At 31.8% G+C, this 26722-nt stretch overlaps 2 protein-coding genes across 2 annotated transcripts in view; one reads left to right on the forward strand and one right to left on the reverse strand.

The window, feature by feature from the left end:
• The window catches only part of LOC118197265 (FRAS1-related extracellular matrix protein 2-like), a 175752-nt gene that overhangs the window by 125778 nt on the left and 23252 nt on the right, over window positions 1–26722 (forward strand). Inside the window, exons 11-16 of the mRNA XM_085820699.1 lie at window positions 1114–1278; window positions 5070–5252; window positions 12344–12474; window positions 15382–15534; window positions 19073–19280; window positions 22866–23030. Coding sequence (XP_085676825.1) covers window positions 1114–1278; window positions 5070–5252; window positions 12344–12474; window positions 15382–15534; window positions 19073–19280; window positions 22866–23030 — 1005 coding nt within the window. The remainder of the gene's footprint in view (window positions 1–1113; window positions 1279–5069; window positions 5253–12343; window positions 12475–15381; window positions 15535–19072; window positions 19281–22865; window positions 23031–26722) is intronic.
• LOC118195307 (uncharacterized) overlaps window positions 23273–26722 on the reverse strand; it is a 196256-nt gene continuing 192806 nt past the window's right edge. Inside the window, exon 3 of the mRNA XM_085820701.1 lies at window positions 23273–24055. Within this exon, the coding sequence (XP_085676827.1) occupies window positions 24024–24055 (32 nt within the window). The 3' untranslated portion in view covers window positions 23273–24023. The remainder of the gene's footprint in view (window positions 24056–26722) is intronic.

A 26722-nucleotide genomic window follows, 5' to 3' on the forward strand; every position in this document is an offset into this window, starting at 1 on the left:
AAATTGAATATAAGTATTCCTCTCTTTTTTTGGCTACCACTTACAATTCTTGTTTGAGCTTATCATATATGTTTCAGGAAAGTTTCAAACTATTTAAAGTAATTTGTAGACATTGCTACCAGTATATATGTGAAGATTTGGGAATGTCACAGATACATGTTGAAGTACACATAGGAGATCTGTAATGAAGAAAACTTAGAAGTCGTGTGATGCAGTAGATGCTGCGTGCAGACGCAGTATATTTAATTAATAATGCTTTTACTGTAATTAAACATTTTGCAACCACAAATAATTTGGCGCATTTTCATCTTTCATTTTGTTTTATAAGAAGAAAAGTAGGAAGCCTCAGTGTATCTTTTCTGAGAAGCAGGAGGAAAGTCCGTTATTATTCAGTATGGTAGCTTAGTTTAAGAGAAAAGTTTCATTTCTTGCAATTTTGGTTTGAAGTTCCGAATTAGCTATGTCGTAAACGTCATGTGATATGGGTTAATCTAAAAATGACGAAAACCAGAAAAATGTATTATAAGCAATTGCTGATTTTAGAATAGAGAGAGGAAATACGTAAATTAGAATGAAGAATAAAGGGGGTACTACTAATTTAAGGTATAATTTTGCACAAATACACGCACTTATCTCTCTCTCTCTATATATATATATATATATGCATACAGACAGAGAGAGAAAGAGAGAAAAACACAAACACATATGTACGTATAGTATATTTGTTTCTTAATAAGAAATATTATTTATTCATACCCTCATATACACGGGATGATCCGAAGGTTCTTGTAAAATATTGTTTAGAAAGGAGTTATGATTTGTATTCATAAAATTTGTATAAATTTCAGTGATATATACCCATAATTTCCGTTTCTTGAATAATGCCTTAGAAAAATCAATGTATACTCAGACTTCGTTTTATAAAAATATTTTTATTTGCCAGTTCTTTCAGGAAAATCATTTATGTCTTCGTAAATCTTGTTTAAAATATTCTGTTATTAATTTTTAGTAGAAATAAAACGAGCAAAATGATTTACTTGAGTGCAGTAAGTTTGAATTTCAGTTCTATAAAAGTAAAGAATGCAGTAATTAGAAAAAAAAATTGTGTTTTAGACGAAATGGAAAAACTGTGCTCCGTAACTCTGGTAGACGATTCCATCTACGAAGGAGATGAGGAATTTCGATTGGTTCTTGGATCTCCAATCAGCGATTCTGCAGGAGGAGCCATTTTGGGATATAGAAATACAACTATTGTCACTATAAAGGATGACAATGACAGTAAGTTTTGTAGTATAATTTTTGCATTTTATATCAAAACTAAATTATATTTTAAAATGGGAATATTTAAGTTTACAAACCTTCTTCATCAGTATCATGTTTTTATTTACTTAACGCATGGAACAACTAAATCCATGAGTCATTAAACCCTCTAATCACTCAGAATGTTGCGCAGTGTTTCCAGAAAGTATTAAACATTATTACATCTGCAGGGGCGATAATAAAAATTTCAAACTCCTATTCAACCTCAAGCTGACCACCATACTTGTCTGTTATACTGAGGAAAAAAGAAACATGTACAAGGAAAGCAGCACATATTGTAAAATCGTGCATATTTTAAGTAATATTTAAATTTGCTTTATTCAGGTACACATATCACCATCTAATTTTTTCATATAATGAACTTGGGATTTCGTAATAACTAATAAAACGTGCAGCTTGAGTTTTTCTTAAATGGGGGGAGGGGAAGGTAGAAGTTGCAGCAATTAATATTTAAATTATTTCCTCACTAATGCTGGATGCAAAGAAGAATGTCAACTTGAACCCATCTCACCTCGAAAGTTAAACTTCTGGCAGTTATTCACAAGTTTACTAATAGTGAGTAGTTGCAGTTTCAATTAAAATTCTATGATTCTTAGATAATCGCGATACTCGCTCATACCAGAAAGTTTATACGAACTGAATGGCAAACGATATAATTTAAAAGTAGGATGTTAATTTTAACTGTGAGCAGAGTGTAGCTTAAACCGCTTTGTTGCCATCTTGCCTGTGCAAGAGGCCTGTAATAATTAATTGTAAAGGAAATACCCAGAGGTTTCGGTTGTGTTTGGTAAGTTGTTTGAGAAGTTTGTTGCATCAGATTCAGTGCAGGTCTTATAAGTTTGAGATGTGAGTTGCTGTTGCAAACAACTATGGGATCTTAATATTAAATCAAGTAGCCTACAGCATAAGCTATTGTACCAAAATTCATTAAAGTTAACCTACCAGGAATATTTAATAAAGTTCTGAATTGATTTTACACTTGAATTGCGTACATTGTTAGAAGGTAAATAACAGTAGGGACGATAACACGACAACTGTGGACGCTACGTTTAATCTGTTACTTTATGATATGCACTTCAGGGTCATTTTATCTCACCTTGATTGCCTCCTAATCATAGTAAAGACAGCTGCAGCAAATGGTCAAATTCCCTAATTATTGCTTTTTTCTTCACTTTTTTTTTTTTTCTGTTTATCACGTTTCGCTTTTTGAAAAGCACCCGAATTGAGGCTGACATGAATTACGGTATCCAATGAGTAAGGGCTGTGTGGTGATGGCGACATGTATTATAATCGAAAATGAAGGAGGTTGATAAGACCTTGAAGTGCTTATTTTAAAGTATCAGACTGTATAAGAAGTTATTTTACATCATTCAAGGCATTGTAGCTCGCGAACTTTAGATATTTTTTAACTGTTAAAGAAACGTTCTGTGTATTTTTAGAGAACGGATGTCACTCAGTAAACAAAGATTTTCTATTATATTGTGATAAAGAAAATGAGATTGATGAGACTTCTGTAGTTGTTGTAGATAAAAGGCAACAATAAAATAATTGCTTATTTATTACTAATCTCAAATTTTATGCAGGCCGAATGCACGATCTGCAAGCAGTTGACGGGTCAGAAATTTTTATTTTAAACAAAAAAGATATTTTTCCTTAACAAAATACAAAATATTTTAAATTTTGCTTATTAAAGTGTTTATCAAAGCATACATAAACAATAATAATATATCACAGATGGGAGGGATAATTTGTATTTATTTTCTAGCTGAAATCTAAAGGTTGCTAACTGCAAGATATTTTCTTGGTTGCACATTGTTATTCAAATACATTGGTAGCTAAATTTTAAATTTTAAAACTAATATTTATTTAAAGTAGTTCTAACATTTTAATTAAACTTTAAATAACTTAGTTTAGTTTAAAATAAACAAATTATGAAAACTTTTTAAACGAGACAAAACTTGAAAATAAATGTTGACAACTCAGCATCTTTTACCTTTTAAATTTTCCTTTAACACATAAATTAAAATACATGTGTTTGTACAGAAATAATTATAATTTTTTTTTGTAAATACCATATTTGTTTGTTTAATGTACGTGCACTGAAGAAAGAATTCTAGAAATTATCTTCATCACGGATTGTTCATACTTATCGTTCAATCGGGTTCTTTTCTTATTACTAATTTTCAGCTATAAAATAAAACTATTTAGATATAAATGTGTTCTCAAACAAAGCGATTATTCTCAGTGAAAATTTCGTAACTTAGCATATTTATTTTTTGATAATTATGAATAAAAGTTAATCAAATCTATATCTTCATATCTTTGAATAAGATTTATATTCCCCTGTGATTTGATTAGATCCATTTGTAGATTTACTAGGGTGTTGTTCGCATTCCTTTTTAATGGTAATGAAAATAATGTAAACTCGTACTTCAAATAAATAAAATTCTTAAAAATGATTTTATTTATTTGAAATCCGAGTATAAATAAAATTATTTTTACTAAAGTTTATTTATTTTAATTTTTAAAAAAAAAATTAATTAAATTTTTTAATGTATTTTTATTTGAAAAATTTTATTCCCCTTCAAATCAATAAAACTATTGAAACCTTTGCAACAAATACATATTTTAAATCTATTCATGGGCTTCATGAAATTACTTTGAAACTCTGGTTTACAGATGTAAATTTGCAATAAATAGTTCGGAAAAATTCAGCATACATCTGGTATGCCAAAAGAAATTAATATATAAGTTTTCAAATGTTAAATGTATGTTATTGATATTATCATGAAGTTTTGTTATTTTGTTAATTTTTAGTTATAATAATGAGAAATAAAATTACATAATGGTAAGGAATAAAGAAAGATAATAATTAGAAAAATTGAGAATAATTATAATGAGAGTATGATAATACCATAATGATAAATATTATATTACTGAATTACTTTTTCTCAGTATTTATAATAAAAAATAAGTTATTGAGCTAGAAATTTTTAAAATTTGTAATTCCTGCAAATAATGTTACGAGTTGGTTATGCGACAATAAGCAAGGCTGGAAGTGTTTTCTAGATCGTTAATTTTATAATTCTGTAAATACGTTCTCCTTTTAAAAAATGTCTGTTGATCAAGACTTTAAACAACAATCTGCATAGAAATGCTCGTCACTTAATCTGTTAACATCAGAAACCTTTTTCTACACTTATATTTTATGTTTAATTTCGTATAAATGAAAACATTATGCTCTTAATTTTTGTGTACCGTCTCTGAATATGATTTAAAAACATTAAAATGGAATACTTCGGTCAGTTTTTGTCGTACGGGGGATCACACTTTTGTATTTTAACTTTTATAAAGAAGATAAAATTATCTTTAATAATCCTATTGTAAGCACCGTGAAAATGTATAAAACGTTAGATTTCATAATTTTTACAGAATTCATCTCTTAAGTTTAAAAGGGCCAAAACATGAATATTTATGTTATTTAAAACATTTCTGTAATATATGTGTACGATGAACCGTTGCTAAAAATAAAGTCTAGACTTTTCAGGATATGGTGTATAGCTAAATGTTCTTCATAGCAATACGAATTTGTCTTTTGTCGCCACATTACTGCAAGTTTCGGATCTAATGACGTTCCGTGATAACACACTTTGTTTCAAGTATAATGTTTATTAATTTGTTCTATTAATCTTTGAATTCTATCTAAGCTCTTAAGAAGCTTATATATTTATGCATCTCTATTTTTACAGAGCCAATCATCAAACTCGAGAAAAACCGTTATACAGTAAAGGAGCCGGAAAAAGCTGGAGAATCTTCTATCCTAAAAATTCCAGTCGTTAGATCAGGAGATCTCTCTAAGCTGTCACTCATCAGAATTCACACAAAGGACGGATCAGCAAAGTCTGGTGTCGACTATGTTCCTTATTCGAAAGGTTTCGTAAGCTAGTTCAGTAAATAATTTCTTTTCTTTTATTGCAAGCGATTATAATTATGATGTTTGCATTTTGAAACGTTTAATATTTTTCTTGTGTGTCTAAAGCATCGAACGTAGATATATTGTAATTACTAAACAGTCCAAAAAGGTGCTTGTCTTCTGCAGCTGTCTTGGAGAAGAAAGAGCCTGTAAACAATTAATTTCCGGTATATATATATATATATATATGTATATTAATCATACATAATTTTAGATCAATATATATATATGTGTGTGTGCGTGTAATAAAAAGAAATTTGCAGTATTGGTGATGTAGAACGTAGAAGGCTGAATCCGTAATGAAGAGCAAGAATTTTGATTGCGTAGAATGCTAATCGAATAATAATATAGGAAAATGGCAGCCCAAGCAAATGAAATCTTCATTTTATTTTCAGTAAACATGTTGAGGCCGTGTTAAATCTGAAGTTTCGGCACCAATGTTAAATAGCTTTACTTCAAGGTACCATTGTTAAATAAGAAACTACTTGCCGTGAAAGGTTTCTACTTCCTCTTAGGGAGGAAACTAAACTCTTAAGAATTTTTGCTAATTACCCAAACTTTTAGTGATCGTATAGTGAAACGGTAAAGCATTTTGCGTTGTGAAAAAATGCATCCCGGGACCGCGCCGTGAGAGGATCGAAAACATAAGAAAAACATATACAAGATATATAGGAAAAACATATTAAATATATAAAGAAAACATACTGTAATAGGTTTCCAGATTAAATATCAGTTTATTCAATTACATCACAATAAAAAAAATCTTAACCTCATCTGAGAGTCTAAGGAGAAGTCATTAATTTGTCATTTACTTTTTTTTTTCATTTAAATTCATATAAAAAAAAAACTTAAGGTTTGTCTGGTAATTTAAAAGGGGAAAGGGAAACAATTTAAGGCCTGAGAATTAATTTAAGATTCGACGTTGTTTTTACATTCTAAGAAAAGTTATTGAAAACTTACTTAAAGTTCAAACACAAAAAATAGAACTTAACTTGGGTGGACATCTTGAAGTGGAGGACTCGTGTCCTAATAAGCGTTGACGTCGGCGGGGCTCATCTTTACACTGGTTCTCATAATGTCGACATTATTTTACCTCTGTAGAACAGAAACAGGAGCACTGCTGCCCAGCACGGCTATCCTCTTGGTCTTGAAAGTCTTAAGTCAACACGCAGGTAACTGGTTTTCATAATGACGAAGCATTTCTTTAAGTCTGTAAAACAGAAACAGGAGCACTGCTATCCGCTTGGTCTTGAAGGTCTTAATTCAACACGCAGGTAGCTGGTTCAAATTTCGCCTTTTTAACAGAACGCGGCAAGAGAGCATGTTTGCAGCTCCCGGCCAGAAACGTTTTTCTAGGCAATTACGGCTCGCCTGTTCTTGCTCATCCCAAGAGCAAGCTTCACGAGTAACGTCCAAAGTAAGTTCCACACGCCAGTCAGTAAGAGAGTGAATCCAACTCGAATTTCCTTCGTCTCCTTCACAAACGCGGGCTCCCACTATGGCTTCACTTATCGCCCCCTTAATTTTGGCAAAATTTGCGCTTTCAACTCCAGAATGCGGAAATAAGGGTGATCGCGCATGCGCGCCCTTCTTCACTTGGCCAACAACCGGACCCTCAATCGCCAAAAACCTGAATGACTTACACTGAAAGACAAGTAGCAACCTTTGACCTTTTTGTCACGTACTTCCTCTCTTAAGGTCAACTCCACAATGAAAATTCCTTCTAGAACATTCTAAAGGACAAGCGCGCGAAATCATGACTTGGCAAAAAAATTGCCTCCCTTTCCCTGCTTCTTTCACAATGAATCAAAGTTTGTACAAGATTTGCAAATAGAGGAAAATAAATAATATTCTTTTAAACTAAATAATATTCCGAGAAGCATCTGTTTTTCCCCAAAATTAAAGCCTTAAAATAAATAATTCAGAATCAAATAAAATTAAAATTTCTATAAATCAGAAAATCATTCACCTAGTTTTTATACCGTTATCAGACAAATTCTCTACACAACAGCCGCAAACAACTTGGCCCATCATTTGTGCCTATTTAAAAATTTTTATATTTTTGATGGATTTGCAATAACAAGAGGACAGCAGGCAGCAGTCCAGTTAGGCCGAACAGTAGCATATATTCAGGATGAAATCTTAATTCAGACTGAGTTAATTTTAGTTCTCGATGCATTTTGATTGGATAATTAGTACTGCAGTAAAATTATTATTGGCTTTGAGTTTTAGTTAAATTTACATCATCAGAATTATGTAAGATTCCCATAACAAGGATTACTCTCGAAATAACGCAGTGCAAAGAGAAATTACTATTTTTAGAATAGAGAAGGGAAATTAATTTACGCTGCTAAATTAAATTATAATTTATCTTTCACATATTCTTTATTTCTCTTGCATACATATATTAATAAATTTCTAACATTATTGTATTAAATAAAGGAATAAATAGTATTTAATAAAGGAATAAATAGTATTTTCTGGCGTGTTTGTATGTGAAGTTAATTTAAGTTAGTTAAGTAATTGTAATAATTAATGCATGTTTTAAACATGTTCTGTTAAATTGCGTTATTTTAAAAAAGTTGTTGACAAAATTTTATAATATACTATAGTAAATACAAATTTATATTAAATTCTTTCTATATGTATGTATGAAATACCTTATATTGTGTAAATATTGAATGAATTACAGTTTATCATAGTCGATTTAATTTTCGTGCATGCTTATAAAAATTGACAACAAATCACATTTTACGCCCACCAATACCGTTTTCACTTGCCAATCCCGTGTTACGTAAAGTAAAATAATAATTTACCTTTTAACATTTAAACTCAACTTTTACACTCACTACTTCTTTTTGGTGCCGCGACATATAAAATACTAAAACTAAAACTAAACTAAACACTTACTCTCATAATCAAAATCTTAACGCTTTAAAATCAAAGAAAATCAAAGCAAAATATCCTCTCTGGTGTTTTGTTAGAATCAAAGAATATTTATCAAAACAAAATGTTAAATGCACTTCCACAACAAAATCATTACACGCTATCTCTCACTAAAATAAAGCTAATTCAGATCTCCAACCTGAAAACACATAAATTTCATTACAAATCTAGAGATAGCCCGCTAAAACATTCTACATTTAAAATACTGCACAAAACTCTTCAAAACACCAGGGAAAGACAAATCTCTCACCAAAGAAGTCCACTCACAAAATCAAAATAAATTAATTAAGCCGATCGTATAGTCACAACTCTTAAATGTGATTTTTTCTACCACCGCAAAATGGTTACCCAGGTTCGATTGAATAACCATGTTCCGTAAGGATCACATGGGTGACCTACAGTAGACCACAATTAAAACTAAAAAGAAAGAAAAAAAACATACAATAATTAAATCAATAAACACGTTTATTAAATATTCCGAATATTATAATCTAAGATAGCTGGCCAGACTACCCCTATAAAATCCTTTTAAAAGTTACTCATTATTTCAATCTCATTGTTAACATAATTCACGTCAAACAAAATCATAATGAAACACCTCGTATTAACCTTCTAAACATGTACTCAAAAATTTAAACTCATGGCAATTAAACATTAAAAGGAAACTAACACTTTCGCAACTATTAATTGATTGAGTAATAGCAAAATATAAATTTTAATCTACATAAAAAGTCAGCTAAGGCGTTAGAATTTAACTCTACCAAAATCCAACTATTACTTATAAAAGAAAGGCAAAATGAAAATAAAAATGTTTTCTCACGGAATCCGCATACCCAGCAGCCTGAGGGACTCGGGCAGCTGCTGGGATCCAGTTACAAAACGTCGAAACAAAACGGTCCAACTTCATCGTTGACAGAGAAACCAATACTGGAGTCTATTCAAAGCACAACGAGAATTTTCTCATAGTTCCACTTCATCGTTGTCAGGAAAACCGATACTTATGTCTGTTCATAGCATAACGGGAATTTTCTCATAGTTTCACTTCATCGTTGTCAGGAAAACCAATACTGATGTCTGTTCAAAGCACAACGAGAATTTTCTCATAGTTCTACTTCATCGTTGTCAGGGAAACCGATACTGATGTCTGTTCATAGCACAATGGTAATTTTCTCATAGTTCCACTTCATCGTTGTCTGGAAAACCGATACTGATGTCTGTTCAAAGCACAACGGGAATTTTCTCATAGTTCTACTTCATCGTTGTTAGAGAAACCGATACTGGAGTCTATTCATAGCACAACAGGAATTTTCTCATAGTTCCACTTCATCGTTGTCAGGAAAACCGATACTGATGTCTGTTCATAGCACAACGAGAATTTTCTCATAGTTCCACTTCATCGTTGTCAGGAAAACCGATACTGATGTCTGTTCAAAGCACAACGGGAATTTTCTCATAGTTCTACTTCATCGTTGTTAGAGAAACCGATACTGGAGTCTATTCATAGCACAACAGGAATTTTCTCATAGTTCCACTTCATCGTTGTCAGGAAAACCGATACTGATGTCTGTTCAAAGCACAACGGGAATTTTCTCATAGTTCTACTTCATCGTTGTTAAAGAAACCGATACTGGAGTCTATTCAAGGCACCACAGCGCGAAACCTTCGGAATTTTACTTGATAAGAAGCTCCCACTCAGAAGAGTTGGTCAGAACTCGCGTACAAATCCGCTATCACCCATTGTTCGATGCAGCAGTACATCACTGACCGCGGCCAGCCCCAAAGAGCCGCCGTCTATGAATTAAACCCGAAAAATCTGCTAAACAAAATCTGCTAAAATCTCCTAAAATCTGCTTCTGCTTCTCGTGTAACGGCTTAAGAAAACTCGGTTGATACTCACAAGGAAACACCTCAAATTCACCATTGGCTCAAACAACACTAAAATTAAAATTTAGCCAACCTTTAACAAAACTTGGACCCTTCTAAGCCACTAGAACAAAGGCAATAAATAACCTCAAGAATTCGAAGAAATTCAGATCTCTCTACAAGATGACAGACCCTTTCTTTCCCAAGCAACAGAAGAATGTTTCCAACCTATAACTCTGTCAAATAATCGCCGCTCTTTAGAACTCTTCGCCTCTGAACGAAACACGTGTTTTCAACCCCCGCAAAGAAAGGAAAATGCAGTTGGCCGCAAACTAACCGCTTCGTGGGAAACGGAAGTAACAATCCTCGCCCTTTTTTCTGAATCACATCTTCAGCTAAACTTAAAGGAGCTTTGCCGTAATTGAGTTAAAGTTTAAACAATACTAAATATTATACATTAATTCTTAAATACGAACGATACAAATTTATTAAGCACAGTAAAATAATATAATAATTGTGCGCAACAAAATAATATATAACCATTTTCCATAACACCTGTTACAAAAGACAAGTACCTAATTTTCCGTATGTGAAGCCATTGAGTATAGATGTAGTGTAATTTAAAAGCAGTGCTTAAGGTAAGAAACAAAGAAATAAAAATTCAGAAGATTACACTACACATAGACTAATATAAAATTAATTTTTATCTCTGCATATACGCAAGATCTTGAATTCTCAAAGATAAAATATTTCTGTTAAATGCAAAACCATTAATCGAATTTCAAATGACCTCATTTTTTTTATTTATGAACATAGCGTGAAAAATAATACGTAAAGTGAATGAAAATTCTCCAAGCTTTATTTTAGACTGTTTTTTCTGTGCCTCTTTCTTTCGTTACAGGAATAATTTCAGGATAATCATGAAGCTTTTATCGTACTTTCTCCAGCATATATTTCGGAAATGTCTCCGAAGCTATTTGCTGCTGGCATCCCAGCGTGATATTTCGAAATCATACAGGCTTGGGGGGGGAATGTTACATGGACATTTATTATCTCAAGCATACCAACAAAGGAAAATCTTGTATGGTCTAGTGTCGGGGACTTAAAAAGTTAAATGTGGAATACCAAGTCATTAGATCCACTATGTTTTATTCAACATGTGTCTGAGTGGTAGAAGCACTTCCTTAAGGTTTGGTTTACTTGTCTATGGCAAAGCTCTCGAGGGCTATCTACCTACTAGGGAGGATGTCTTTATGGAGACTTTCTAAGAGAAACTGACTCGTATATACGTTACACATAGGAAAATCCATGGAAACGACCGTGCAGCCAGCCCGTTCCCTGGAATTGAATCTAGGTCGAACAACCAGTGTTCAGCGAATTTACCGCTCCACCGCTGGTGGGCATGCACTTCATTAAGAACAAGTGACATATGACAGCAAAAGTTTGGTAACATTCCTAACTCAGAGATTTAAGCAGTTTTTGGTAACGAACATAGGAATTGTTTAAAAAGATTAAGAATTAAATCTTTAATAGTTGTGCTGCCAAGCAAGTGTTAAAATAACTCTTTTAATTAGCCTCTAGAATCGGATAATTTTGAATTGCATGGTGTCCTTGGTATTGACTTTAATATAAACAGAACAGTGGTCTTTTCCCTTCAGAAATAAATTGTTTTTCCAATTTTAATTTGTTCTTGGTGACTCCTGTTTTGTCTCTCGAAATACATTAGATCGAATCATTCGTTATCGACATCAAAGCTGTAATGTTGCCTCTCGATATTGTGAACTTATGTAAATTTTGATTTTAACTCAGTATTTTGCTAACAGTTATTTTATTATTTCTGTTTGCTTTCATAATAAAAGTACCATATTTGCTCTAACGAAATACGATCCTTCTTTTCCTTTTTTTTTAACTCTTTTAAAAAATATATCAGGTTTTTACGGGAAAATTAGCATTAAAAAATCCATTAAGTAATTTATCATTTTAAAAGAAAATCGTATTTGTTTAATTTTTCTTAAATATATTCTAGTCAAACCAATTCTGTAAAAAATACTTTTAAACTATAGAGTGTCATATGTGATATGTTATCTTACATATGAAACCCGATTTTCCTTATAAAACATCTTACAAAGTTTAGATTTGTCCTATATGTAGAACCGACGTCTGAGGATAAATCAATTTGATGATAATAAATGTAACTTTACATGCTTAAAGGTTTCTTTATGTTCTTTATTTATTTGACAGAGCTGCAGTTCCAACCAAACGTCAGTCGACTGGAGGTAGAGGTCGAGATTCTGTATGATGGCGAGAAAGAGCACAGGGAGGCTTTTACTCTGCATCTGAAGCCAGACAGAAAGCTAGTGGCGGAAATTAAAGTAAGCTGCAATGAACAAGACCGTATGTGTAGAAAAATATTTCACAAATTAGAATTAATTTAAGCATGTACTTAATAATGCAAACACGCTGCCTGCTGTACCTAGTGATTGATTTTCCTGTAGCGTAACTAATACTATAATTATTTCAAGTTTAAACTAAAGTATAGACAATATACATCGTGTTCACTAAGTCCTTAGCTGGCTTTGATTTTCACAACCTTTGGTCGTAGATCTATACCTCCAAATACAAAAATGTTTCAGATGACGTAAATATTTATTCTTACGGCTTTCTTAAATTTGAAAAAAGAATTTTTGGAATTTTTCTTAAAATTTCAAAATCTAACTTTTTATATGTTCCTCCTGTCTCGAGACTTACATTTAAAACATTTTTATGCAAATTATAAGAAATACAAAAGGTTTCATTCCCGTACAACAAAAATTGACCTCGATACTTAATTTTAAAGCTGATAATCATATTCAAGAGCCATACTCAAATTGAAGAGCGAAATGCTTGCATTTGTAGGTATCTAAAAATAAAATCACAGTTTAGAAAAAAGGTTCTGATGTTAATAGATTAAATGACGAACATTTCTATACAAATTATCGGATAACATACTAATCAGCAATATTTTTTTTTCAAAAAGGAGATTTTATTTACAGAATCATAAAATTCGTGTTCAAAAAATCACCAGCGGGCACATTTGCGTGATTTTAAAATTAAAAATATCTCTAGTTCAATGAATTTTTAAGATTATTAAGTAATGATTCTAAAGGAATAAAACTTCAGGAGCAAGTTAATAACATACTTTTAGCGTTTTAAAATTTATAAATTATTTATGTGAAAATTTTATCATCATAGCAGTTGCAACAAAATTATAAATTAAACATTGTTCCACACTATAGTATCCACACTATTTTTCACACTACTTTTTATAGTAAATCACAAAAGAACATAAGTAAAAGACATTTAAGGGGAAAAAAGTCAACCCCGAATTCTTTCAATTAATTTGTTAACCGATTCTTCAAGGCAAGTTAGAAACGATGTCAACTATCCCCAAAAATTTGAAATTAAATATCTCGGTCAACTTTTACCGTATGGGAGTCAAATGTTTTGCATTTTATTCTTATTGGACCGCAGGACAGCATAAAAAATGTACTTCTTAATTTTTAAATTATTTAAGTAATACAAATTTTATTAAATACATTTTTATAAATTTTAAAATGCCTGAACATGAATACTTGCGTCATTTAAAGCATTCTTGCAAGTGAACTTAGATCTCTACGAACAAAGATTGCGAAAATAAAGGTCAAATGAGAACTTTTGTGAACACGGTGCAAATGCCATTAACAAACGTTAGTTATTGTCGTTGGGTTCTGTGTAAAATTCTACAATAGAGTGGCGTTAATTGCTCTCTTTTACAGAATATCTTCGATATATAATATGTTGGAAAAGTAAAATTTTGACAGAATATTTTTATTCCTCAGAGGAAATAAGAGAAAGAGACCGCTTATTTGATGCCTTCGAAAGTGATAGAGTGATAAAACCAACCTCAGTACAAGCTCATTTTTTCTTAATATTACAAAAAGCGTTAAGTTATCAACTTTTAATGTTTTTCTATTCTGGCTACAGTAACCGTTTTACTTATGTACTATACTATATGATTTCATTATTATCAAAATGAATTTCGAAATGTCGTAATTTTAATTTTTAAGGATATTAAAGTAATGCATTGTTACAAAACATTTTTTTAAAATCCTGTCATTGAAATATCAGTTCTAATAAAAGATGCATAAATATTAATCACAAAAGTTTTAAAAGATTTGTAAATTTTATAACTTGCAAATGCTCATCGTTATCATTGAATTTTTAAGTTCGTTTGAAACGTCTTTTAAAGTTCTTTACTATAATATTAAAAAATTACTTAAAATTACTATGAAAATTTAAAGTTCTTTACTTTAAATTTTTCAAAAATAGGTGTTAGGCTTCAAGCTATTTATTATAAAACAAATTTTGCGTTAACAATACGTGAGTTCCATTAAAAGTTTATGTTTATTAGCAGAAAGATTATGATCGTTTTTCTAGATTATTTTCTGGTAAAAAAAAAACACAGTTTTCAATTTGTATGTTTTTAGTTTTGCAGTTTTACATTTTAAATAACATTTATATCAACACTAATAATTATTTATCTTTTAATAAACTTAATCAATTAAAATAATAGTCTTTTTTCTAAATTAGAATATATTGCTTATTTCAAAATAAAAATTCTACATTTTATTTTAAGTTTTTTTTTTTTTTTTTTTAGTCCAAAGGGATTTGAATCCCAAAGGACTATTAGTTTCGTTTTGGCATTTTGCGTCGGACTCATAAATGTCGGTTCACTTTTCAAACTGTTGCCACAAAATGTTAGAGTCCTGCATTATATTTGAAGAAATTAAATAATGAAAAATCTGCATAAATGTATGTATATTTCTCGTATTGTGATAAAACAACGGTACATAGAGTCATCGAATTTTGAATAACGTAATCCTCCAACGAATATGAGCATGTGGAAAACCAAATTTGAAATTTGAAATTTTTTTTATGATCGATTTCCTATTTTTTAAAACTTTGACGAATTTTTGATTAACAAACTCAAGGATTTCAAAGCAAACAATGGCAACGTTCTGCAGAAAAAACATTTTTATCTCCAGCGCGTGAGTCTCTGTATCGGAAATTCTAAAGATATGCTCGTTTTCAAACTATTTTGCGATATTGCTGTTGCACTGGATCTTATGGTTTAAGTGCGAGGAACATGATATTTAATAAAGAAAGGTAACACACAAAATGTTAAAAAACGCCCCTTTGGACGTAATTTAAAATCTGAAACATTTCAGTTTTTTTTTTTTTTTTTTTTTTTTCATTATCAGGAACCGAAGGCTATCGTTTACATACAAGAAATGGATATCGTTGCTGACGTAACATTCCCAACAAGACCTATGATCGTATCATTACGTGACTATGATGACGCCGGTAAAGCCAGTAAAGAACCAGTTTCCGGGTATCCAGTTGTTTGTATAACGGTAAGAAAATTATTTGTTCTTAAATTTTCCATATTCTTGCTTTTCCTGTTCAATTTGTTTTATTTTATGCCCAGTTTTAACGAGAATCGTAATAATTTAATTCATTTGTGAGTAGTAAACATTTCATTCTTAAACTCAAAAATAAGAACATATATTAGCATCCAAAATTAAATGAATAACTGTGATAATAGTAACAAATCTTTAACTCCGCAAAGTAATTGATGACTTTACAAATTATTCATAAAAATGCATTCAGTACTAAGCAATAACAATAATTTTTTTCCTACTTACACTATGATTCATAAGTTTGCGATTGTAAAACGGATTCAAAGGGATGTTTTCGTGACGTCTGTACATATATGTATGTATCTGGCATAATTAGAAAACGATTAACTGTAGAACGCTGAAATTTTGTATGTGGGAGTGCTGTAACATCTAGTTGTGCACCTCCCTTTTTTATTGAGGTCGGCAGTACCAAATGTATATATTGATGTTTCTTTTTTTTAAAAAAAAATTTAAGATTTAATTTTAAATGCTTCTAAGTTATCTCATTTAACTACAATTCTACGAACTTTCTCTAAGGAGATAATGTACTCAATAATCCATTAGTAAATAAATTATTATTTTATTACTTTGCAGTTATTGCTCAAGTATTAGGCAATTTATTACAATTTGTTAATATATTTAACTTAATTTAATCTTTGATATATATATTTACGAATTGCATGTATATATATATATATATATATACCCACCGCCTTATCCGACTTTAAATTCTTACGTAGTCCTTATTTTCGTAGTCATAGACTTTCAATTACAGAAATGTTTTAAATGACGAAAATATTCACATTTTGGCAATGTCAAATTTAAAAAGAATTATCTTTCGATATAAAAGCCATGTGATGTAAAAACTGCTTTTTTGAATTATCGTTTTCGGTCAAAGATAAATCAGTCAAGAAAATTTATTGATTGTTTTTTAAAGACCATTGGTAATAAAGGACTGTTTACTATTATAATAAGTGTAAGGATTGTTTATTACATAAGTAGAACTATAAAAACCCTAAAATTAACCGAAATTCCTCCAAGTCATAAATTTGCTAATGATTTGCCAACTTCTTGTCGGGTGCAGATAATCAGAAAGTGCCGGAAAATTATAAGTTGGTATATATAAGTTCTCCAAAAGTTACGATACGTAAGGCTGAATTTGGATAGACTTGGCAGTTGTTACTCTCACTTGCTTAGCCTCATTTAGAGAGATTTAAACTATGTCCATTACAAAAGTTAAATTTCTAATTAACTAATTATGTTAAATTTCTAATTAAATTAAACTAAATTAGAAGTATTTCGTAGGTAAAGAGGATTAATATGTTAATAACAATTTATGCAGTAGCCTAGGATAAATGAAAGAAATTACATAATTGGTCACAGAATCGGGTAAACTAAGTTGCTAGAAATTTTCTAAACTTCGTGATCAAAGAAGTTTTGATAAGCTTACCTGAAATAAATTGGGTCTGCATTGACTTCAGAATAGTCTCATTTTACCTGTATGTATCTATTCCAATTTTTGAACCAAGGTTGATGTGTACTCTTTTGAAATTCTTTAACTGAAACTTATTTACTCTCCTTTGCGTCTAATCAGTACTTCAGGGTATTTTGAGACTTCTACAATGTCTCAAAATGGAAAACTTCGAGATCAAGGAGATTAAAAAAAGGCTGAAATACAAAGTGATGTGCCATAATTTTCACGCCACAAGCGACATCCAGGTAGAAACTTAGGAAAATAAGAAATAAGGGAAGCATATAAATTAAAATAATTAGTACTTTTCCGTTTCACCGGCGCAAGCGATAAAGTCGTCAAAAATGGTACAACCGATGCCAAACGGAATATCCTCGCTGGTAACCTTTCACGCCACATTTTCACAACAAGTCGCTGCTATTTCTTCTCAGATGAATCGTTTCTTTTAATATTGGCATACAGTTACATAGAAATTTTAAATTATAATATTGAAGTAATTCTTACATTTAAACTAGTATTCCATACTAAGATTTAACTTGAACTTAATGAAGATAATTACTGAGAGAATCAGATTTTGTAGCTAGTTTATGTGAGATGAGATTACTTGGAGTCACGTGATATGAATCTGCGAATCAGGATGTTGTACCATGAAAGCAAAGTAAATCCTTAAATTAACGTCTTTTTACAAAATGTCCAAAATAGATGAAAAACCAATAAAAATTTGGTATTTTTCCAGGACAGAGGAAGAATCTGTAAGATTCTTTCAAGCGAAAGACGTTTTGCCTAACATTGCTATTTGTGATAATAATCATGAAATGAAATTATACTTTGGAGACGAAATTCAGTGGCGCTGCAACCTTTCAACTTGCCGCAGTAAAAGAAGTATACGGAAAGGCACACGGTTTGAGTCATCGAAATTGAGTTTCTTGGAGTGTGTGAGATTTATCTGTGGTTGGAGTGAAGAATTAACTTTAGTTAAATGGTGCAAAAAGCAGTTGGCAATCAGTCACGGAACAGTTGTGGTTTGGAATAACTACATGCGCGAGGTTTATGAGGATTCTTTACTTAAACGTCAACAACGCAAAATAGGAGGACCTGGTATGATCTTTGAAGTGGATGAAAGTATGTTCACGAAGCGCAAAAACAACGCGAGACGGATTCTACCACAACAGAATAGTGGATCTTTGGTGGAGTTTGTCGTGAAACAAACGAATGTTTCCTTGTGAAGGTGCAAAACCGATCTATGAATTATATTGCACTGAAAAACTGGAAGAGGAAAGTTTCAAACAGAGTGAACCATAAATACAATTTTGTCAATACGGAAACTGGAACGCACACACACAAAAAATAGAAAGACTATGAGGTAGCGCCAAATGGCGGAATAAGAAACACAGAGGAACGACACGTCATCATCTAGAAGGTTACCTCGCCGAATTTATGTGGCAAAAGGACACAAATAAAAAAAAATTTGAAAAAATTTTAAACGATATTAAAATACTTATGCCTCCAAAATAAAAAAAATTCTTAGAACTAACATTTATTAACATTTTTATGTGTATACAGTGTGTTGTCGCGAATAAAGTTTTCTTGGCGAGATTTTGTTCCGGCGAAACGGAAAAGTACTAAGTAATTCTAGCGATAATTTCAGTCACAGTGCAAGTTCTTGAATCGATATGTAAATACAAAAGGCACTACTTTGGAGGTGGATAAAAAAAGTTTAACGATAAGTCTTCAAAATATGATTGATTTTCTTCAGTTTCTGTTAAACGCATTAATGCTTTTGTTAAAAGCTAAAAATCTGTTCGGATGATTAGTGTTATTTTGTTATCGTCGTTTGCTTTTAGAATGTGTGTATTACCCTTAATTCTCATTGCTAATAGTAAAAGTATAGGAGTATCTAGGATTAAGAACTTTCAATTCAGTTGGAACACTGAAAACAACAAGCTTTTACAGATGCATTGGAAGCATTAATTAATTATTCTATAATTAGAATTTAACCATATTAATAGAGTTCTATTTCAGCCTTGTAATCCGAAGTACTCGGATTTCTCTCGAACGGGAAACATCTGCTCCAGAGAAGGTATCAATGATACTTTAACACAATACCGATGGAGGGTTTCCGCTCCCAGTGGTCAAGACGGAGTCACTAGCGAGCTGAGAGATGTGGAATCAGCAACTTTTTTTTCGGGAACCCATCATATTACATTGGACAGTATTTATTTTACTTCAGGTACGTGTATATTTATTACAGCTTGTCCATTTTAATTGCATAATCAAATCTAGAGATTGCAATTCATTCTCATACAAAATTTTCTGTGACTGTTTTTTTGTCATAGTTCCCCACACCATTATTAAATCCATTTATGATGCTTATTTTTCCTTAGCAGCAACTACTAATTTTAAGATAAACAAGAAGTGATAGGAAATTAAGACATTTAATAGTATTATCTGGCAAAAAAAAATTTCAAGTATGGCAACTTAACATCATATTTTACCTTTGTTTACCATAAAAGCGAACTATGAAAAACAGTAAATTTCTTTTTATATATATATCTCATTACTTTCTTTCCAAGGGAGCATTACCTACCATGGGAGCATTACCTTCACAATACTTTCCTTCGGTCTCATCTCAATCCAAATTCTAAGAAAAGCATTTAAAAGGGAATAAAGTACTAAATGCAGCTAAAGTGAATCATTGCAAGAAGATAAAAGTTATTCTTCCTCATAATCCTTATAGCTTTGGGATTTCTCATTTCTTCCAAAGTTGCTTCAAATATTTCGAAATGTATTTGAGAATTTTTGTTCTATTTCATTCAAGCTCTCGCTGAAGTTAACGTTTCATGACGTTTTCTAACTTGTAATCGTATAAAAGTTTTGTTTACTTGAAAACTCACTTGGTAGGAAATATTCCTGTCGGAAAAGAAAGCTTCACTTTGTATAGTCGTATCTTTAATGAACTATTAATGAGGCCCATTTTAGCACTAACTCGCGATAAGTAAATCGTCCTTCCATTTCATTCGCTTTTTTTTGAACGTATCAATTTTGAGTCCGAAACACTTTTCAAGTTGCTATCAAATGTTACCGAGATGAATTATTTTTAAAAATTAAATAATGAAGAAGCTGTGAAGATATACGTACATTCCTCGCATTCTGAGAAAACGACGGTTCCTAGAGTCGCTGGCAACAGTCCTCTCCAGACACGAACACGGTAGTCACCTGATTCAATAGTGAAGCGGGATTCATCGCTGAACACTATACGATGGCAGCCATGATAATCGGCTGCGACACCACTTCAGACGACTCCGCTGGTGTTGTGGAGTCAAAGGCAAACATCTTAAAGGCCTCTCTGTGAGTGTAAATTCGCCTCAGACAAGCGCCGTGAGATGGTGGACATTACCACAGGAGATATACACGTGGCTGCAGTGCGTTGAATAGTCGACAATGATAACGTTGGGGCGTTTCGGGCATGGCAAACAATTATCCTATGTTGCCTCGTATTTGTGCTCCTTGGCCTTTCAGAGGCTTCATTTCGTTGACAATTTCCTTATAGTAACCATTGCTGCCAATATCTTTGCACATCAGAGTCTGTACGCTGCAGGTGGCGGCTTATTGTTCGGTACGACCACCCAGCTTCACGCAGCCCTACAATGTCGTTTAGTTGTCTGTAAGGTCTTCGATAGCATGGTAATATTATTATCTTTAGTTGCTTTTTTACGGAATTACAATGGCAGCAACAAAAAAAGATAAATAAAGAATTTTTTGCATACCAAATTTCTTCACGATGGGAAAAGTCCTTCTTGGTGCTCGATTTTTTTGCATAAGAGTGTATATTAGTATGGCCAATAGCAAAATAATAGAGGTGCACCGCTAGATGTTATAGCAGTTCATATACAAAATTTCAACGTTCTGCGGCTACGAACTTTTGAGTTATGCGAGATACGTACATATACACGTACGTACAGACGTCACGAAAAATATCCCTTCCGAATCAATTTTAGAATCCGCTTTGAAAAATATTCCTTTGTTCATTTCGTACCTACAGATGTCACGCAAAAAAATCGTCTAAATGGTTTTGAAAGTGGTCACAATGGATATTTTCCTTGAAATATGATACCCGGAATTTTCTGCGATTACAATACTTCCTTTACTTTGTACAAGTAAGTAAAAAAAGTATGGCAACCCTAACATTTTATTGGAAATTCTAAAGACATGCAGTTTTTAAATATTTAGTTATATGCTTTTGAAATTTATTTGTCATAAGTGCGAGAAAGCGAATGCCTACCAATAAAGCTTAAAAACAAAATATTGCATTAGTCAGATTCAGTCCAAGATAAGATTGGTAACCTGCAATGCTCAGCGAGAGCATAGAAAAGGTAACAAACATTTCGATGCGATTTTAAAATCTGAACCCTTTCAGACTTTTTTTTTATCTTATAGTGGTTTTTCCTTGCTGAACAATTCCATTCTCCTAAGAAATAACAATATTTGATGTTACTTGCTGTGCTATTAACAGTATTACAGTCATTAAATAAGTTCAGAAATTCCAGGGATAGTCTTCTTAGTGCAAATTTTGAAACTCTCGAAATTTTTTATAAATATCTTTCACACTCACAACAAAAGCAATTGCAAGATAGGAAAGTGAATTCTCATAGAAACGGGAAACTTTATAACTTATTTTAAATGCATCGACAATAAGTCATCAGTCATCCGAATTATATCACAGTTTAAGTTCATCAGTCATTTACTGGTTCTGAGAATTTGAAAAGTATTTGCCTAATTTTCTTCTTCCTCAGTGCATTCAGAGAACGACCTCCCATGAATTTTAAAATGGATTCACGTAGTGATTATTTCGTCTCATTAACAAAAACAAACCTTCCAGAATTTCGTTTGAAGCTCACGCTGAGCCTGTCTCTTCCAGCTGTTGCACTTTATGGCTGACTAATACAGAAATCGAACCATCACAGACACACAAACACAAACGGACATCTACGAGTTGAGTAATCTACACATTCAGCTTCTATAAACATTTATGAGAGGAGCAGTAAAGATGAGGATTAGCAAAGAGAACAATTAGAAAAGGTGAAACTCAAGTTACAAGGAAGCAAACATGAAGTTGTCTTATTAGATACCTGTAATGTTAATATTACTCTGTGTTATTATTGGAATGTAGGCTTCTTTTAAAAAAGCAAAATTGGGACAGTTACAAGTACTTTATCCATGAATATTTTTCGATTGTTTTATTCTTACCGTAACCTCGTCCTTCGGAAATTAAAATTATTCGCATATTTTTTTGCTCTCCATTTTCGAACGATATTATTAGTAAAACAAATGGGAGGAAATACGGCAATGTAATACGGCAAGATCTTCCATTTTATAGTATTTGGATAATTCATTATAACAATAAATTCGTAGTGGTCTATGATAAAAGAAACGTTTCTGTGATAGAGCGTATACTATTTAGAAGTTATCATTTGGTAAAGCATAGTTACTTATTATTCGAAATTGGTGGTTTATGCATCATTTTTTAAAGCGCATTCTAGTAGTAAATGTGACTTAAATTGCACTGGACTCTCTTTAGTTTCACGGATTTTTGCAGTAGAGTTGAAAAATTCTTGACGATTATCTTTTATTTTTTAGATTTATAAATTTTCTCATTCGGATTTTAATTTTTTTATTTTGTTGACATGTAAATAGTCTGAAAGCTTCACGATGATCATGAAAGTAATGTTTCCAATAGCAAAATCATTTTAATAGGAGAAATAACTTTTTATTTTTATTAATTTTAAAAAGACAGTAACTTCATATTTCTTTCTAGGAAGTCGCGTACAATGTGCTGCAAGAGCAGTTAGCAAAGATGGCGATGCTGGTTTGGAACTGAGCAGCGTTCCTGTCATTATATCGAAGGATGAAGGTCTTTGTGCTCCGAAATTTGAAGGTTCGGTCGGAGCGGAACCATTTACTGCTAAAATGCGTTATACAGGTAAAGCCTGAATAAACTAATGATTTCAATTATAATTAATCTCGAGAAAAATATTTCAATTAATATTATTGCATTGTTTCTTCTTTTTCATTTGTCAGATATTCTCTCAATACTTGTACTCTAGAAGTAAACATCGTGCAAGCGAATGGAGAAACTGAAGTTGATCTTTCTTTTAATGATAACAAAGATCCATTCGCAGTTATAAATACTTCTTGCCTGCAACATATAATTTTCGCATCGATTCCAACTCATGGATTCGACGACGCAGACATTTAATTAAATAAATAATAGGAAAAAAATATTGCATGTGTAATGATAATAGGTTTACATTTTAACAGAACGCGATTTTCCGTACATGAGAATTGCATCGTACACTGAAAACAAAATACAGTGATACCTCGCTCTTTAAAGCAAATACTTTAATAATACATATTATTTAATGACGAAACTTCGCGTTTGCTATACGGTATTTGTTTGGAATACGACTGGATGAGTCACGACTGCACGTAATGTCCTTGCTTACCTCTTTCGAGATCAATTTTGAATCAAAAATCAGACAGATTCTGCAGGAATTTGAGAAGAAGGACCACAAGTCTAAGGTAACTACACTCTTTTCAGGCTTCAGATGAGGTGGAGGTCAAAGAAGACTCTGTTTCTTTAATCAAGGAAATTTTTGCCAAATGAATGGATGTTAAAGCTTTGTAGAGTCATTAGGTTAATTGGAAGCAGAAAAGGTGAAAAATATGCAACCACCTTCGCCGGGAATCGAACCACAGACCTCTGGAATACCGGCCCAGCGTGCTAACGTTACACCACGTAGGCACGCTAGGGAAGTGGGAGAAATACCTTATAGCTTTTCCCAGACGAACCATCCCAATAAAGCTCAAATAAGTTACAATAGTGTTGTCTGGAATTATCAAACAATGTTACATTACCGAAACCTCCTGAAGAGAAGGCAAAAGCAAAATTCTTTGGGCAGATTTTCTGTAAACATTAGACTTTGTGATTCTCCACCAAGAAATGACCTGAAAAAAGAAAAGAGACACAAACAAGATAAATATGTTTGATAACTTTTTATTTACGTACAGTATATATTTCATCCATTGCATTTGTATTTTATCAGTAAAAAACATTATGATAATAACAGCAAGATTTTTTATGAGAATAGATCAATTAGTTACCCTTTATATTTTATTGGAAAAATTCGTTTAGTGTACATCCAGTTCGGAATGAATAAGTCCAGGCATAAAGAGTGGATTAATGACAAAATTGGAAATAAGGAAAAAAAGTGGTGGATGGGAAAATAAAGCGATTAATATATATTCAAAACTTTATATTAATTTAATAAAAGATCTAATGCTTAAAAATCTCCAAAATTAAGGATGCAAATGAATACTGGTTAATTAAAGAGTATGCCTCGGTATTAAACATTTGTACTGGAAACCAGCATTTAATAATTTTACATAAAATTGAAATTTTTCTTAATGTCACAGTGGCAACCCAAATATACATGTTCGTTCTATGTTTTAAAGGTTTCATCTGAAGAAGAACATGTCAATAATTTTCATATGTATCAGTTTGAAATTCATAGTGTGTACGTGTTTATATAATTATTCAGCAGTGTGATTGTTATAAGTTCTTCCAAAGTTCAAATAAATTATTTTTCAAATGAAATTGTGTTCTAGTGTGAACCCCCCCCCCCACAAAAAATGTAATTATATTTTCACTACTTTTTTCCTCATTGATCATCAACCAACATCTTCCTTCAAACATTTTGTTGCTCAAATAGCAACGTAATAATAATAATAATAATAATCGTAATAAAAATGTCATACAATTATTTTTTACACAATCATAATAGCTGTTGAGTAACGATTCCTTATAAAGCTTAGTATGATGCTCAAAAATCAGCAATTTTCGAAAATTGTTGGCAATAAAAATAGGCATTAACATTTTTTGAATCAGCATACTTGAAAATTTACTTGATTAGAAACGCTATAATTTCAATATGAGTTCCAATTTCTTGAGAAATTAATGTTATTATATTGATTTTGATATTGATTATTAATTTTAAATTCATAACGTTAGACTTGAATATTGCACATGAGCAAACACTGCAAAAAGTTAGCGACAGTGAATAATTAGTTGCCAAAAAATGTGCTCAATTTGTATCTGCATATTTATAGAACTCACGCATTTTATTTCCCCACGCATTTATTTATTAATTGAAACGTATTTTGTGTAGATTCTTCGTTAAGCTACCCAGATGTATCAGAAATATGCAACAAATAATCTACTTTTTACCGTTAGTAGCATGTTAATTCTTTTCAGAGAAAATCGTATCTTTTGTAAGATGTTTTGAAGAATGCAAGATGTTGTAATAGATAATGACACACAAATGTAATTGAGCTTCATCTTCTCATAATACTATTGTTAAAATATAAAAAATGTATTTAGCAGAGTGATTTGAAGTACGAGGCTCTACGTAGAGGGTGTATAAACAAGTTTTTATATACAGGATTCAAAAAAGCGCTTCTATAAAGAAATAGGGTTTATGTTATAAATATATACGAGAAGGCTTTAGGAAGGAAACATAAAATAATTATAATAGCAAGAATAATAATAATAATAATAAATAATAATTATAGTAATAGTATTAGTTTTGGCATTAGTTGCAAAAATAATAATAACCGAGAAATAGCTGTAAAGGCATTAGTTTATGTCGATACAGGAAGGTGAAAAGTATTCAATGCCTTCACCGGGATTCGATCTCCGGACTTTCCGAATGCACGTCGAGCATGCTTTCAGTTACACGACGAAGGTATGCGGAAAAGGGAGAAAAAATACCTTATATACGCCTCTTTAGAAGGCGACTGGGTATTAGGGGACCCAATCGCCAAATCTTGGTGGTGACGAATTATGCTCCATCACATTTTAGTTCGGGCACCAATTGTAGTGTCACTAGGTTATATCGATGCAGGAACAGTAAAAATTTGCAGTGCTCCCGTCTGAATTTGAACTCGGGATCTCCCGAATAAGAGCGATCGTGCTTTTCGTTACATCATGATGACATGCGGAAAGGAGGGAGAAAGTACCTTATATAGTAATAAAATAACTGAATGTGAAAAACAGTATATGTTGATGCTAGTACTTAATATCACATACTAACACAAAAATATTTGCGAAAATATTTATAAAAGTTTTAGTTTTTGATTTATGGTTTCAGTAATATATATATTATATATTTTTGTGTCGTGTAAGATGATATTGATAGATGCAGCAACAAACAAACGAGCCGTCTTGCAGAAAACAGGAATTTAGACATCGAAAAATACAGTATTATAAATTGTATTTATAATTCCTTTTCCTTTGCATCACATTGTTTTTCCTCTGGCTTGCTTTATTGTAAAATTGATACAATATCTAATACAGTGGTTCTCAACCTGCTTTGTCCCATGCACTCATTTTACTACTGTTGGAAAATCATTTCCTCCTCCTTTCCAAAACTCAATTAGATTATTTTTGAATGTGTTTTTAAATTAAACAAAAAGAGTATAAAAAATGTTGATAAATACCAAAACGTAAATAACAGCAGTTTTTTATATTCATAAACTTAAACTAACAACGTAGCAGTTAATTACAAAGTGACTTCATTCCCTCCACCTGAAACTATAAAATTCTCCCCACTACCA

Source organism: Stegodyphus dumicola, chromosome 7 (genome assembly GCF_044657685.1).
Source record: "Stegodyphus dumicola isolate Sdum_Otavi_A_Nest chromosome 7, ASM4465768v1".
NCBI lineage: Eukaryota > Metazoa > Arthropoda > Arachnida > Araneae > Eresidae > Stegodyphus > Stegodyphus dumicola.